The sequence below is a fragment of the Erithacus rubecula genome (genome assembly GCF_903797595.1).
Source record: "Erithacus rubecula genome assembly, chromosome: 6".
Classification (NCBI taxonomy): Eukaryota; Metazoa; Chordata; class Aves; order Passeriformes; family Muscicapidae; genus Erithacus; species Erithacus rubecula.
The window spans coordinates 461,315-476,704 of record NC_136688.1 but is presented as its reverse complement, the minus strand read 5'-3'; the positions used below and the strand labels follow the sequence as shown (position 1 = coordinate 476,704).

The window sequence follows — 15,390 nt, the reverse complement described above, 5'->3', positions numbered from 1 at the left end:
TTTCTTGCCATTTTTAAATTCAGCATATGCTCATATTCTGAATCATTCTCAAAACTTCTGAGAGTTCCCCCAAAATTGCACAAAGCTTGTTCTGTGAGTAGAACCTTCCAAGGCCACGTGGCTCAGCTTTGCTATGGAACTTTGCTAACAGCATAATGGTATTCACCAGTGTCTTAAAATTGCTAAGTATTAACAAGCACCTTTAAAAAAATTTCACAAGGTGTTTATTCCCATTGCAATTTCTTCTGACAGGTTGAGTCAGATATAGTATGCTTATCAAACACTGTCTCATCAGTTCAGATGCTATGTGCTCAGAGAAACATTTCTCTGACATTAGGGAGTTATTACTCTGCAAAAGAGACAAAATGTAAATTCAACATACTGGTCTAAATCCTGAAATTCTGGTTTCATTTCCATTCAGTCCTAACCCTGGACAAATTCTTTTAACCTTATATGGAATTTGGTTTAGCAATGAATTCAGAATTTAGCCACTCTCTAAAACATGACATACTTGAAAGATGGCTTTCACTTCAGAGCAAATGCTACTGATGATCACATTTAAAAATTCTGTGAGAGAAATGTATTCAGAACTTGTTTGCAGCTCATTATCAAGTACCCAATCATGACATCCATAATCAACCTTAGTGGTACCTTACTTCAGTATCCCATCCATGTGAGAAACCCCTCTGACATCAGTGGAGCAGGGTGAATAGTAAGGTACCACCTACTTTGATCAAAAATGGCACAACTGAGTCCATGGTTTTCTGTATTTTGCACACCAGCCATAGATTTAGTGAAGGAACTACCACCTCTGAAATTATAGTGCCTTGTATTGTATGGTGCACTGTGGTCACAAAGCACAGCCCCAGCATGAAATAAAGGCTGCACCTGCCCTGGGACATCTGATAAAAACACACATACAAATCTGAGGTCTTCTCTCCATACTAAGTTTTAGTTGTGCTGATCTAACAAAATGCCTGGGATCATTTATTGACTTGTATGCGTTAATCCTGCCCCCAGATCTAAGCTCAGTTTAAAGTACAACTAGGCACAAAAGTACAGTGCTTGTTATTATCAAAACAAATAGAAATCTTTATGGATGTTTTCAAAAGGTATTTTAGCCATACAGTGATAAACAGATCGGGTGTGCCACAAGAGTCACCAAAACACTTGAAGGCTTACGTGGTGTTGTGTTTCTCTTGTATCTGTGACCCTGAGTCCCTGTAGTGAACTGTACTGGCACTTTGATCTTCCCATTTTGCAGCATTTACATTCTCTGTGTCTTGAATGAAAGGGGAAGTGGGTGAGAGCACATTGCACTGCATGGAGGATTCTCCAGGTGCATCATCCAAACAGTAACACAAGGGAGACAGATGGCTATGGATCATTGCTTGGCAAAGACACTACAGTGACTTGATGAGATCTTTGCTAAGTTTCAGTTACAAAATTAAGCAGAAACTGTAGATGTTAAATAGGGAAAAAAAAAAAAAGAAAAAAAAAAAAAGAGAGAAATCTTCTTTAATCATGGTATCTTCTGCCACAAGATAGCTTCAGGACTTATTAAGGATACAGCTAAGAATCTCTTCACTTAGTTTTCCCGTTTCCAAGGCTCTTCTTCAACAACATTGAAGTCTGCAGATTTGCCATTGGTTGCCAGTGTTACCTGCAAGTAATTATCATCAACAAGCGACTTAAAGGCCAAGGCACTTTGACAAGAAAAGTAGTGAGTTTTATATGGAAGATTATGATATTTACAGGAATTATATACACTGTCACTTATTATATAAGTAAAATGCATTTATTCAGAATTCACCACACTCCCAAATAGTGAAATTCCTGTTCATTTATTATAATGACTATAAAACATCAGTAGTAGAAAAATGTTCCCCATTTTCTTAACCTTCACTGCAGGTTTTATATTTTTTAAATAAATATGCCAGATTCTATCCCTTTTTTATCTCTTGTAGATTTTCCTGGGTTATTTAAAAAACAGAGGGGGTTTTTTGGTTTTTTTTTTTTTTTAATGTAGGACATTGTAATTTTTTTCAGTGGAATTTTTAGCAAAGTTGCATACCTGATGCAACAAGATAAAAAATATGCAAGGCCAGAATAAACATAGATGTGTATCCATACAAACTCACCTACAATTACACCACCTTTAAAGAAATGGAAGAAAAGATATGTGAAAGTATTGTCCATTGTACCACTATAACAAAGTAGTAAAAAATTTTGATTATAGTCCAATTAAAAATTCACAGTAATGCCAAAATGGTCTCAAATGAAGCACAGCAAATCCTCACTCTTTCCTGTAAAGACACATGCTGGAATTTTTTAGGTTTTAAGTGTGATAGAAGATCTATAGAGATCTTCCAACTCACAGTGAACACTGGACAGTATGTTCCATTCCAGAGATCAGTAGAAATGAAATGAACCTGTGTTTCAAGAAAGATATCTCCAGCCAAATGACTTAAAAAACCCAAAAAGGTAAAATGTCAATTTAACTTTACAAAAGGGATGTAGATCTTGATAATGTGAGAAAATCTTTCATTTAATTCTAAATGGATGGCTTACTTTTTCCTGACTTACCTTGTAAGTTAACATCTTCAGCTTCAAATGAAAACTTAAAGACAGAGCTGAAATTCCCCATGCTGGATAAACAGGATGCATGGAAGCATTGGGACATGGAAATATGACAAAATGCACTGATTTTTGAAACAAAGTCAAGCTTTTTCTTAGATAATCAGAAGGGGAAAACATGCAAATACAGGAATGAACAGCTTATTCAGAAATGAAAATCACACAGAGTCATGTGAAATATGATAAAAAAATACAAAAATATCATGCAATAACAACCACTCTAACCCCATACAAAGGTAAACTACTTATTAATTATGTACATTGACCATGCAAAATTATAAACTACTAGTGTTATACATGGAATATATTACAGAAAGTAAATAGAAAGGGCATGCTAGAAGATTAGCTTTTCCATATCCTGACCAGAGTTGCAGTAAGCTTTTCAACCCACCAGCACATTGGACAGGATGAAGAGATGGCTTTTCAAATTTAACAGCTGGCTGTTTCAGAGCCCCAGATTCTACTCTCTGCTGCCTTTGCAAGTCTAACACTTGGGAGTTGCAGACCCCTTCAACATGATCCAAATGCTTTGCAAGTGCCAGCATATATTCATAGCTCATCAGTGAGGTCACAACACCACATCCTTTTGGCAGCTTGCAGACAGACAGGAGGAGTGACCTGCTCAAAGTCAGTCTTGTGCTCAATCCAGTAAAGCCTGGCTCTTTTCATGAGCTTAAAAATGCAAACTGAGACTGTAAGCAGAGCAAACTTAAAACAATTAAAAAGAACAAACATTGCTAGCTCATAAATCACTGGCCCCAAACTTGAATTCAAGGGTGTGCTTAGGATGACATACAGCACCATGAATCCATGGTTTTGAGGCAAGCTATTGCCTCAGCTGAGGGAAATGATATGAGAAACTGAAGGAGAAAAGAAAGTGCAGCAAGTATTGATTGCATCCCCAGGCTACTACTTTTTAACTTGACTTAGAGCTCTCTGCAAATCTGAGAAACTGAGAGCAGATCAAATTATCAGTATTCAGTTCCATAAACATCATCTCAAACCCAGCATTGGCTATTTCACTTGAAAACAGTTTTAAAAGAATTCCAAGTAAGTTATCCAAAAAAGTGTGTGTGCACATGCGCTCTTTCTTTCTAGAGTGTTTCTTTTTTTCTTCAAATTTAATCTCTTGTGTCCTTGTCTTTCTTGCAAAATATAAATTAATGACAATTTTTAAGTTTATGTAAGTGTGTGTTCTCCTTCCATTTCAGATTTTTTTTTTAATTTTTCAAATGGAAAAAGAATGGGTCTAAATAGAAAGAGAAGAACCTTGTCAGAAAAAAAAAAAAAAGTATGATTTTAAAAAAAAAAATCACTTCATGGAAGCCTTGGAAAATTTAGGGAAAATTGAAGATAAGATGAATGCTGTTTGGTTGGGATTTTTTTCCTGAATTCTGTATTACTTTTTCCCATGAAAATTCAGATTTGGCCTGCAGGCCTGCATTCTCAAGAAGCAAGAATTAGAAAAAAAAATAATTCTAAAGAACATTTCCAACCAGGGTAAAGACAAGTGAAAATGACACTATAGGATCATATTTCCAATATAAATTCTAATGGACTTAGTGCAGTCATTTGCAGCTAGATACTGGCTCAGCTGTGGCAGCTGGAAGATACAAGACAATCTGTTTGGATAAATGGCTAAGACAGGCTGATTGGCAAACCCACTGTCTCAAACTCCAGCATCAGACTGGAGCATTAATAAAATGCAGGGAAAAAAAGACTATGAAATTAGAAGTTCCACCTTGCTTCACTTTCTTTTCTCCTCCTTTTCAAAAGCTCTCTCTGGATTTTAAGCTGCCCATCCCCATCCCAGTGGTGGGTTCTCAGTGAACTTTTAACCACTAACCTCCCGAACTGTCTTGGCATTCAGCTGGCAGGGATGCTCAAGCCCACTTCACTCTGATCAAGATGCCATGATTAGTGTTAATATTGCATGTTAGTTACAGCAAGGGTTACAGAGGGAAGAGAGTGTTTGTGCCTTAGTGTCTTGGGAAGGAAGGCTGGCAGAAGAGAAGCAGAAGCATGCTGTGAGTGCAGGAGCATTCTCATGCTAAAGCGCATTCCACATGTCGACCTCTGAACAGCATATCATGAAGGCAGTCAGCAAGTGACAACACCTGCAGCTGAATTGCAGCCATCCTTCATTTGGGTTGGCAATTAAGTTCTCTGTTGCCACAGAAAATTAAGTAAATGTCCATAGAAGGTGATGCCATATTCTCTGCGTCTTGGCATATTCCATAATACGCTGCATCTTGCCTTTTGATATGTAAACAAAGTACATGATTTTTTCCCATCAAATGACAAGTTTTAAGAAGAGTGCAAAAAACCATCTTTTGAACTGCTCAAACACATTCAAAATGTCTGGGGTTCATGGACCTTGTTGTCACATTGTTATTTGCAGAACGATTTGAAAAATACATGCAGGTTAAAAAATAAGGTAAAATAAAGCATGCAGTGCTATATACATGTCTCAATATCCATAAATGTGAAAGGTACCTTGCACTCATCTACCATGACTGAGTTGTGAGCTGCAAAAACACATTGGTTTGAGTTGTTTTCCCTATGGTTTTTCATGTCGTCATACATTGACTGAGTCTTGGTCATTTCAATGTCTTCGTGCGCTTTATGGTGGGAATCAATGGTGTCAAGTTCTGCCTTGGAAAGGTGGTAGACAATGCCAGCACCAAAAGAGTCCCCCACTACATTGACTGACGTTCTCATCCGGTCCCTACAAAAGAAGGAAAAGGCAGAGGCTGAATGGCATGAGAGGAAAAAAATAGGGCATGGCAGCCCTGTTTATGGTACAGTTACTGCATTTGTTTCAGGAAGCTTAAGGTATCTTTTCAACACAGAGATGGGAGCTTTCAAGGGAAATGGGAGAAGTTTGCTTTCCCAAGGAACTTGCTCAAACAGGGATGATGCTCAAACTCCCATGTCCCAGCTGCTTGTTCTCATGGAGTTTGTATGCTAGATCACAGCCAAACTGCAGAGCTGTGATTGACTGAGAGCCCCCAGTGCCTGCTTCTGGAGCTGGAGGTTTCAATATCAGGGTGCCAGGCCCACCCCCCTGCCCTTCATTTAATTATCATTTAATTATTCATTTATCAGAGCACTGAACTTAATGCAGCCAGAAAAAAAAGGATTTTGATTCTGATAAGCTGTTCTCATTCCTAGTCTGAATCAACAAAAGCCCTCTCCCTTTACTCTTAGTGAGCAAATTATGAGGAACAAAAATGCCTGAAATATCTCCATAATGCTTAGGCTATTGAAGCTCCTGTCCTGGCACCATCTTTACAGATGGCCATCTGCTGGTGTGGCAGCATGCCCGCTCACACTACCTGTGCCAGAGCTTGGCATATGAGCAATCCAAATATAGGTCATGGCCTACAAAATTATGAGCCTGTGACAGCATTTCCCTAACGAGTGCCCCTTGGTGTAGAAGGGTGCCAACCAAGGCTAACATGCTTCATTACAAAGAAATATGTTTGTTGGCACTTTCTAGACAGGATGCCATTGAACAGACATGCCACCTTCCTCCTGTCTTGTCTTTAGTGTGGCTCCATCTGTCAACAGTGAAGTCACAGTTGCAGATTTTCCCTGATTTCAGAATTCTGCCCCAAACCTGACCAAAATTCTGCAAAAATAGGAGCTGGCTCATGATATCTTTCCTGCTACAGCACACATGTTAAAATCATTTAAATCTCATTTGCCTCTTCATATCTGCACTAAACATAAAACTCCTAAAAACCTTCTGACCAAGAGGGCTGCAAATTAAACCAACTGAAGGCATCTGACTCTAGCTCTGCCAAATAGGTCAGAGAAGTGATTACACTGATTAATTCTCAGAAGTATATTCATGAAGATTCATTTACACAAAATGGCCAGGTTGAACAGTGTGGACATTTGCCAAGTGACAAAAGCTAGCATGTAAGACCTCATTTCCCAAGACAGTGATTAATTTCAAAACAACCTTTCTAGTATTTCTAGTACTAGATTTGTGCAACATCTCCTTTTTCTGTAGAAGACCGAGAAGAAAACATCTAAATAAATAAAATCTCAACTGATAAACATTCATTATTCATGCTTATTCATGACCATATAAACTTTTGAGCCCATTTTAACATCTTTGCTCTACACATCAGTAAATCTGCCTTTCTCAACTGTGGAATTATAGTCCCATTCAAGTTTATCCTTTCCCTCTCAACATTATCATGCTTACATATTTACAGACTTTGTGGTGTAATATTTTGCTGAAGCAGTTAATTTTTTTTTTTTAATTGGCTTCAAAAGAATACCCAGAAGGGAAAAAACCTCTACAGTAATTCCCCCTAGAAATAAATCAACAACCTTTAGGAGGAAAACATTCTACCAGTTTTGCTTCATACAAATTAAATGCTTTATACAGTTCTCATTCAATGCCTGTGAAGACAATTTTAAACTTGGTCAGAGTGGTAGAATAGGAAAATAAGACTTTCTGTTGTGATTTTTAATTAAGACCATTAAATACTCTGAACCTGGCAATACAACTCTACAAAAAGAACACCTACTTTTTTTTTTGCATGAGTGGTATTAAATTTTGAAAGGATTCACTGATGTCAGATGACAGAGGGATAGTATAGGATGCCAAAAAAAAAAGGTGGAGAGAATACATAAACACAATTGAGGTAGAATTCAAATTCTGAAAGGGTCATTTGAGGAGATGCTCCAGCTCATGCACACGTAGCACTGGCTGAGGGATTCAGCAATGCAAACTGCACACTGATGCACAATTTGTTACACTGTGCCATCTGAAGGAAAATGGGAGGTGCCTTACAACAAAAACAGCAAAGTCTCAGCTGTGAGGAATCAGCAGCACAGTGCCACTGACCTCTTTTGGGGCAAAGAACACCCTATGAAGAACAAAGACAATTGTACTTACTCTTTTGTTAAAACCAACCAACCGATTAATTTCAGACAAGTGGGATGATGTAAACAAAACAAATATAGGAATGTTGCAGTCTAGACCCTGTTCATAACATTCAGACTTCAATGGGGTCTCAATATTCTGAATCTAGACCTAAGTTAAGGCTTAGATCAGAGTCAGAATATTCAGAGCCAGAGTCAGAACTGAAGCAATCTTTTTCTGAGTTACTGAATGAAGGTTTAAGTACCGGATCAGCTGCCCAAGCTCATTTTCCCTAATTCCTCTCTCTTTGCTGCAAAATGCCACTAATCTGGTACCACTGATATTTGCTAAGCTTGTCAGCTCACATCTGGAGAGTACCCAGTTTGTGGCTCAAGCAAAATAAGCTCATTTTCTTCCATCTGTTTGCATATAATTGCTGTCCTATTAAATGCCACTGCTGTGTTGTGCTTGGTTTTAAACTGTAACAGAGCCTGTAAGAGCTGTGAAATCCTGGGAAACTTGCCTGGTTGAAAGACCTTACACTAGGTATGTGTGCATGGGAGGTAGAAAGACTGAACAACTGGAGGCTTGAGAAAAAATTGGTATGGCAATCTTTCAGCTCCAGTTTGAAGGAGAGAGTGTCAAGTTTAAGGATTTGATATAAAGTGATCTTTGTGTCACACAATGACCAAATAATGCAAAACTGGGTTTGGTAAGATCACAATTTCAGATGGTGGTAGTACTGTAAAGTCCACTGATGTTCTGATATTTGCTTTTATCAAAACTAATGAAAAACTCATAGAGCAGAATATTTTTTGAAACCTTATTTCTGCATGGCTGATTGCATTTACTCATGGGTTCCAGAAAAGTGGCTGGAATTGGGTTTTAAATACTTTACTAACTTTCTCTTCTACATTCTGTTAGAAATACTGCTGTAACATTGTTTAATGTTTGCAAGTAAAGAAAATGTGTTTTTATGACATTTCATTTCAGATATTCTTTAAGTGCACAAAAGATTGCTCAGAAGTTGTCGTGTGTGCCTTTTCTTAACACAGCAATATCAGCAGCATCATTTTTCATAGTTCATTACATCATTGTGGCTACCATGACACAGCCACTAGAAGATGGAAAATGAGGCTACTAGTTGTTGAACACAGAATAATAAATACAGTGGCATGACACAGAGCTTTTCACCTCTTATTTTATCTCTTTTCCTTTTACCTTTCAGTTCTGGATCACACTGCACTGGCACTGCTGATCAGTAGGCCATGAGCATCCAAACCCAACCACTGGGGCTGAAAGTTCTCTTGCCTTCCATTTATTTTGGAAAAACATCTTGAAGTACTTCTTTTAGAATTCCTATCCTTCCTCTTCCTACATTCACCATGGCTACAGCTCCACAGTACAGAAGTTTTTATTTCTTAAGCAGGGTTGGATTAGCCAGTGGGGACAATGCTGCTGAAATGCAACACCCACTAGTGGATCAGAATTGCTGATAAACTTACAGCTCTGAGGCTTGCTAGTGTAGGCAGAGCTTCTCAGTCCACAGGAACATTGTAAAAATACATTTCCCTAAAAAAACCAAACAAACCACAGGCTTCTTTTGTGCATCCTCTTAGCAGCTGCAGAAACCTGCCTCTTTGCCTAACTTGGAAAGCCAAGAAAAACAGATATTTTAAATTCATTTTCATGTATTTTTTCTCTCCTCCTTCCAGCTGCAGATTCCTATACCACTTTCCTCTTTTCAACCATGATATCATAAATATAATAAACCCACTGAATATCACATCCTTCCCTATGTCTGCTGTACATTCTCATTTCACCATTCTGTATCATGATATCATGGAATTCAGTTATATATAAATCACAGAAGTCAAGTTTTCTCTTTGCCTCCCAAGCTGTAAATTCCTCTTTTTCTCTTCCCTGAAGCAGAAATCAGAGCTGCTTAGCAGAATTCTTTGTGACAGATAGACCATGCCAGTAGACCCAAAACACATGTCAGAGGATTGATTAAGTTCTTGAATTCTTCTCAATAACCCAAAAGATAATGACAGAAAATTGAAATTCTATTTCATCTGCACATGTACATTCTCAACTCTGCTATTTCTTCTTGCATAATTTTAGTTGTGTATCTGGAAATAAAAGCTACCAGAAGCAGGCAGATGAGGTTGCTAGTGTAGGAGAAAACACACAAATAGTACAGTTATATTTATGTCTCCCTTTCTGAGCACCACAGCTGGAACAACAAAAACAAATGTCTTTACTACTTAAAAGGATATCAGGGGAGAGCTGGCTGTTGAGCAGGATATACCAGAATATAGCAGAATATATTGTGCTGCAGCAGTACAGGAAAATATAAAAGTATCTCTGAAGGCCAGTAGAACTTAAGGCTACTGGGTCTCTTTCAGATCTGCACAAATGACAGAAGGATATCCCAGCTGTCAAATGACAGCAAGAGAAAGGATGTGGTCTGGCATACACTCTGTCAGTATTTACAGTTTCAGTATTCAAGTGTTGAAGACCAATAGCCTCAGAAAACAATATGTGGTTTATCTGTTTCTTGCTGGAGGACCTGCAATGGCATCAGAGGACTTTGATCACAAGTTCTTGGAAATGAAAACCATTTTTTATAGTTTGAATGATTTGTCAGTAAAATGAAACTAGGAAATTACCTTCTCTATTTCAGTTTTCATTCTTATTTGTCTTTGGTCTTTGTCCTGCCCTGAAACAGGCTCTTTTAAAAGGTATTTTAATTTTTTATACACAAAAAGAAATTGACTTTCCTCCCTTCAAGTGTAAAACATTTGATACAAATGCCCAAATTACTCTATAACTCGCTGGTAACCTCCTGATAAGAACTTGCATTTTCAGAGTTCATCCTTTATTTTGGGCCAGAACTATAATAAACTGAAATATGAAAAGAAAAAATGAAAAAAACTGCTCTTGAGTGATGGAAAGGCATCATTAGGAAGAAGATAATATAGAAGTGTGAGCTCACAAGTGTGCCAAAAAGACCCTTGGTTCAGGGAAACTGACTTCAGTAGCTCTGTAGCAGTTTGAGAAGCTGCTTTGCCTCCTACTTCACTGAATAGCCCATTTCCTCCTTTGATTTATCTGGGGAGACTTACAGTTCTGTAAGACCAGTGGCTACAAAGCACTGTGGACAAGAATTACCTCACCACCTTTCCTGCACTGAGCAGCAGAGTCAGCACAACTTACAAAAGCCAGTCAACAGCAACAAGCAGACTGATGTCCTGGGTAGGGAGACCCACTGCAGTCAGGATCAGCAGCATAGTGACAAGTCCTGCACTGGGAATGCTGGCAGCTCCAACACTTGCAAGGGTGGCAGTCAAACTGCAAAAACAAAAATCAAATGGGAGTAGCAGGAAGAGAACACACACTTCACCTGCATACTTGTGTGACCACTAGGAAGGTCCTATTTTCAATGTATTTTTCCCATAAAACACAACTATATGATAAATCAAGGTCAGCTCAGGTCATATTTTTCACTATTGTGTTTCTCTAGAAATATTTATTAGGGGACGGCAGATCTATGGGGTTTGTTACAAGAGTTGAAAGAAGATTGTCTGTAAAGTAATTATGCCATTCAAGTCTGTGTTGTGGTGTTTTCTAAACTTGACAAACTCATACCGGGTTTTGAATCCTGAGTTTTTAACATCCAGACATGCCAAAGTTTGGTGACTGCAGGTTGAATTTTTAGGGTGTTTCAATTCTGTTTATTTATGCTACCTGAAGACTAAATTGTGAGTTAAAGGCTGAGAGAAAACAGTTATTATTAAACACAGAAGAATAAAAGTCTGGTATCCAAAACTCCCAAAACACAAACCAGTGGTGTACCAAGCCTGGACACAAATCACTTTAGATGAAAAAGCAAAATTGATCTTATTGTTTCATAAATCCAAACCTGTGTTTGTTTTTGCCTCTTATGTTTTGATGAAGATCACTAGAGTGAATGTCTGAGCTTCAAATGTTTAAAAATACAAGACAGACCATAACAAATATCAACATCACTAGGGAGTCCTATAAAGAATGGAAAATAAATTTGCCAGAGAGCAAGTCAAGGGGAGAAAAGCAGGGGAGAGAAGGAGGAGAGGGAGAAGCAGAGGGAGAGGGTAAATAAAAAGGAAAGCAGGTGAGAGGGACAATTTGATTTTTATTTATGCCTCAACTTATGCTATACATTAGGTGAAAAACTACTATAGAGGCTGTACACATGCTGAAAGCTCCAACACATGCCAGGTTATAGGGAGGCAGATAATAGAGGGACGCTCTTTCTCTGGGAGAACTTCATCTGGCAGCCAGTCAGGGCATGGAAAAGTTCCACAACTGGGCTGCCCAGGAAATTGGGCTGCGGGTGGAGCCTTAGCCCATAAAAGCAGTGAACTGTGCCACAGCAGATGCCATTTTCTTTGGGTTTCTTGGGGGGACCAGGGCTCACCCCACCACCCCTACCCAACAAATCTGAAAGTGCTTCCAATGCAGAAGTAGGGGAAAACAGGCAATAGTTGTCCATTAGCCCCAGAAGTCATCTGTGAGGATGTTAGGCTGATTTAGAGCTGCCAGCTGCTCTGTGGCTGGGTCTGACCCAGGCTGCAGTGTGTGTGTCAGATGTCTGGGTTAGAGTGCAGCCTGGCTCACTGAACACCCAGATAGCTCCAGCAGCTGTGCAGGCAGGATGCTCTGCTCTGCTGTCAGGCTTTGCACGTGATGCCAGACCCTCAGGCACTCCCAGCCTAAAATGGTAAGGGATTCCTTCCAAGCTCTGTGAGGAAATGCTCCTGCCCACCTTCCCACAGCAGTGCTTACAGACCTGCAGGGGAATGAAGATAGCACAGTTCAGACTTAAACTGAGCCTGTCTTGGCTACCAAGATCACCCTTTCCCAAAGAATACAGAGAATCAGAGAAATTAAATGACCAGCATGAAGTAACTAAGGCTGGTCAGAGGCTAATTAAGTCTTTCTGAGGTTATGTCTGGGTCATTTGAATATTTTCAGTATCACAAAGTGCATATACCAGACAAAACTTAATAGCCTTTCCTTCATTTGTATTACCATCTCAAGAGACAGTTCTTGTCATATTTCTGTAGCAAAAACTCATGAAGAGGAAAGCCTGTGGTTTTACAAAATAACTAAAGTTCTCCCTGCTTTGTAAATGTCAGTCACAAAGCTGGATATACCAACCTTGAAATGGTGAGATCAGGAAGAGACAATTGGTCAATCCCTCAGGGGAAGAGGAGTAACTCAGGTTCAAGCCTACCAAATCTCCTGGTTAACAGCAACCCCTGATTTGAATTTCCCTGGTCTCAATGTAGTTTAATATGTGGGCATCTCTGAAATGACTGTTTTCAGTTTTAGGAACAAATATGGATCATGCAGGTCTAGCATCTGCCTTCATTAGAAGCAGCCCTGAAAACATTTTACAAACTTGGCTTTACTATTTCAGGAGTCAGGACAGGAAGCAAACAAATGGAAAATGTGGAACTAGTATAGCTGGGCAAGAAACATAGAATTAGACATCCCTTTGCAGGAGTTTCTTTAGTGTTAAATAGGTTTAATAAAAGAAAACTGTGTAGGTGAAAACGACAGGAAGAAGACAAACTTGGCAGCCTTCACTTGTGGTTTCCATTTTAACTATTCAAAATGCTAGACCTGCTGTCTTCATCAAGTTAAAACTCCCTTACAGTCTTTAACCACTCTTATCCTTTTTTAATGAATCCTTTCTTTTTTTCCTTAAAGATGCTCAGCTTTCTTCTGGATAAGACAATTTGATATGAAAAGACTACAGTTAATATTTGCTGGGCTAGAGATAAAAGGGATGGGAGTATCCAGACCATGCCACAGACAATCTCACTCTCAGGATGGCTTATTCTCAGTTCATTATTTTTTTTTCCTGTTAACCAAAGTCACAGAAAAAGTAAAGACAAACATAAACACATAGAAAGATTTTTTAGGTATACATTTTTTCTTCTAATGTATACAAACAGATATATTCTAGAAAGTTAATGGCCCATATATGGGCATACCCTTAAACTAAAAAGAAAAAAGCATTTCATTGGACAGAGAATGCTTTATATTACAATTGACGTTGTTTTATGTGCTGGTTTTGGCTGGAATAGAGTTAATTTCCTTGGCAGTGACTGGTATGGGGCTGTGTTTTAGATTTGTGCTGAACACAGGGTTGATAATACAGAGATGTTTTTGTTATTGCTGAGCAGGGCTCACACAGAGCCAAGGTCTTTTCTGCTTCTTGTACAGCCACAATGGTGAGAGAGCTGGGGGTGCATGGAGGAGACACAGCTGGGACAGGTGACCCCAAGTGACCAAAGGGACATTGCATACCACATGATGTCATCAGTGCACAGAGTGGGAGGAAGAAGGAGAACAGGAGGTTTGCAGTGATATTCTCTGTCTCCCAAGGGATTGGCACACGTGGTGGGGCCCTGCTCTCCTGGGGATGCTTGAGCACCCGTGGGAGGCAGTGGATCAACTCCTTGGTTTGCTTTGCTTGTGTGTGTGGCTTTAACTTTCCCTATCAAACTGTCTTTATCTCAAACCATGATTTTCCAGTTAACCCCTGTGATTCTGTCCCCAGTCCAGCTGGTGAGGGAGTGAGTGAGTGGCTGTGTAGGGTCTGCCCAGGGTTAAACCATGACAATTGTCAGCTGAAGAAGTGCAAAACATCACCAGCCTGCACTAAGGCTGCAAATGATAGAAAACACATCACCAGAGAGCCAGGACCTATATCTAAAACATGCATTTATATATCATTGTAAGAAATACATGTATTTCATAGTGAATCCTACTGAGACACCATCCAACCCAAAGCATTCACATTTTACATTTTGTAGAAACAAAGGACTCTTTTGAACTGACCTCACAGTAACTATCTGGCCTCCATCCAGGTCAATTCCATTCATCTGTGCTATGAAGATGGCAGCCACAGCTTCATAAAGGGCAGTTCCATCCATGTTAATAGTTGCTCCAACAGGAAGAACAAACCTTGTTACACGCTTATCAATGCCGAGGTTTTCTTCAAGACACCGGAATGTGACGGGCAATGTTCCAGCACTAGGGAGAGAAAGCAAAACACATAAAGAAGATATCATTAAAATTAACACATACACATATGGGAGCAAAAATCAGAAATTCTAATACCATTGTTTACATTTGCTACTTCCACTTTCTGTTGTGATTTAAGCCTTTTCTGGACAATTTTTTAATTAGGCCTACATTTAACTGGAAATGGGAGTGAGGCCAAGACATGAACATGACTTACTGTAGGATAAGAGCTTGAGAGTGCTTGGATGAATTTTTCAGACTCATTGCTGAGGTCTTGCACCACAGCATTGCATGTGATGCAACAGACCCAGAGTTTGCTGCAAAAGACTGTCAAACTGCCTCCTCCATGGGGGAAGTACCTGGGCCTTCCCACCTGGCCTGAACCTACAGTAATCCATTGGATTCTTTGTGTTTTGAGGGACCCTCACCACCATGAAGACCTGATGGACAGCATCAATGGGAGGCTGGTGGGATCCACAGAGTGGTGATACTTTCTTTAATCTGTCACTGTTTCTGTCTCCTCACCTCTTTTCCATCTTTTTCCCCTCCCTTCCCTTCCCTTCCCTTCCCTTCCCTTCCCTTCCCTTCCCTTCCCTTCCCTTCCCTTCCCTTCCCTTCCCTTCCCTTCCCTTCCCTTCCCTTCCCTTCCCTTCCCTTCCCTTCCCTTCCCTTCCCTTCCCTTCCCTTCCCTTCCCTTCCCTTCCCTTCCCTTCCCTTCCCTTCCCTTCCCTTCCCTTCCCTTCCCTTCCCTTCCCTATAAAATCCATACTATTGACTTTGGCCTTTTG

General features: G+C 39.5%; 1 protein-coding gene across 3 annotated transcripts in view; it reads right to left on the bottom strand.

Annotated features, from left to right (window-relative positions):
* Positions 1 to 745: 745 nt before the first annotated feature.
* The window catches only part of SLC1A2 (solute carrier family 1 member 2), a 77,458-nt gene continuing 62,813 nt past the window's right edge, over positions 746 to 15,390 (bottom strand). For 2 of the 3 annotated variants that reach the window (XM_079308383.1, XM_079308384.1), the window contains exons 8-11: positions 14,417 to 14,611; positions 10,742 to 10,876; positions 5,134 to 5,365; positions 746 to 1,663 (exon numbers count right to left, since the gene is read on the bottom strand). In XM_079308383.1, coding sequence (XP_079164509.1) covers positions 1,589 to 1,663; positions 5,134 to 5,365; positions 10,742 to 10,876; positions 14,417 to 14,611 — 637 coding nt within the window. In that variant the 3' untranslated portion in view covers positions 746 to 1,588. Of the gene's footprint in view, positions 1,664 to 2,586; positions 5,366 to 10,741; positions 10,877 to 14,416; positions 14,612 to 15,390 lie in introns of all 3 variants that reach the window. The other variant, XR_013774583.1, reaches the window with a different exon arrangement.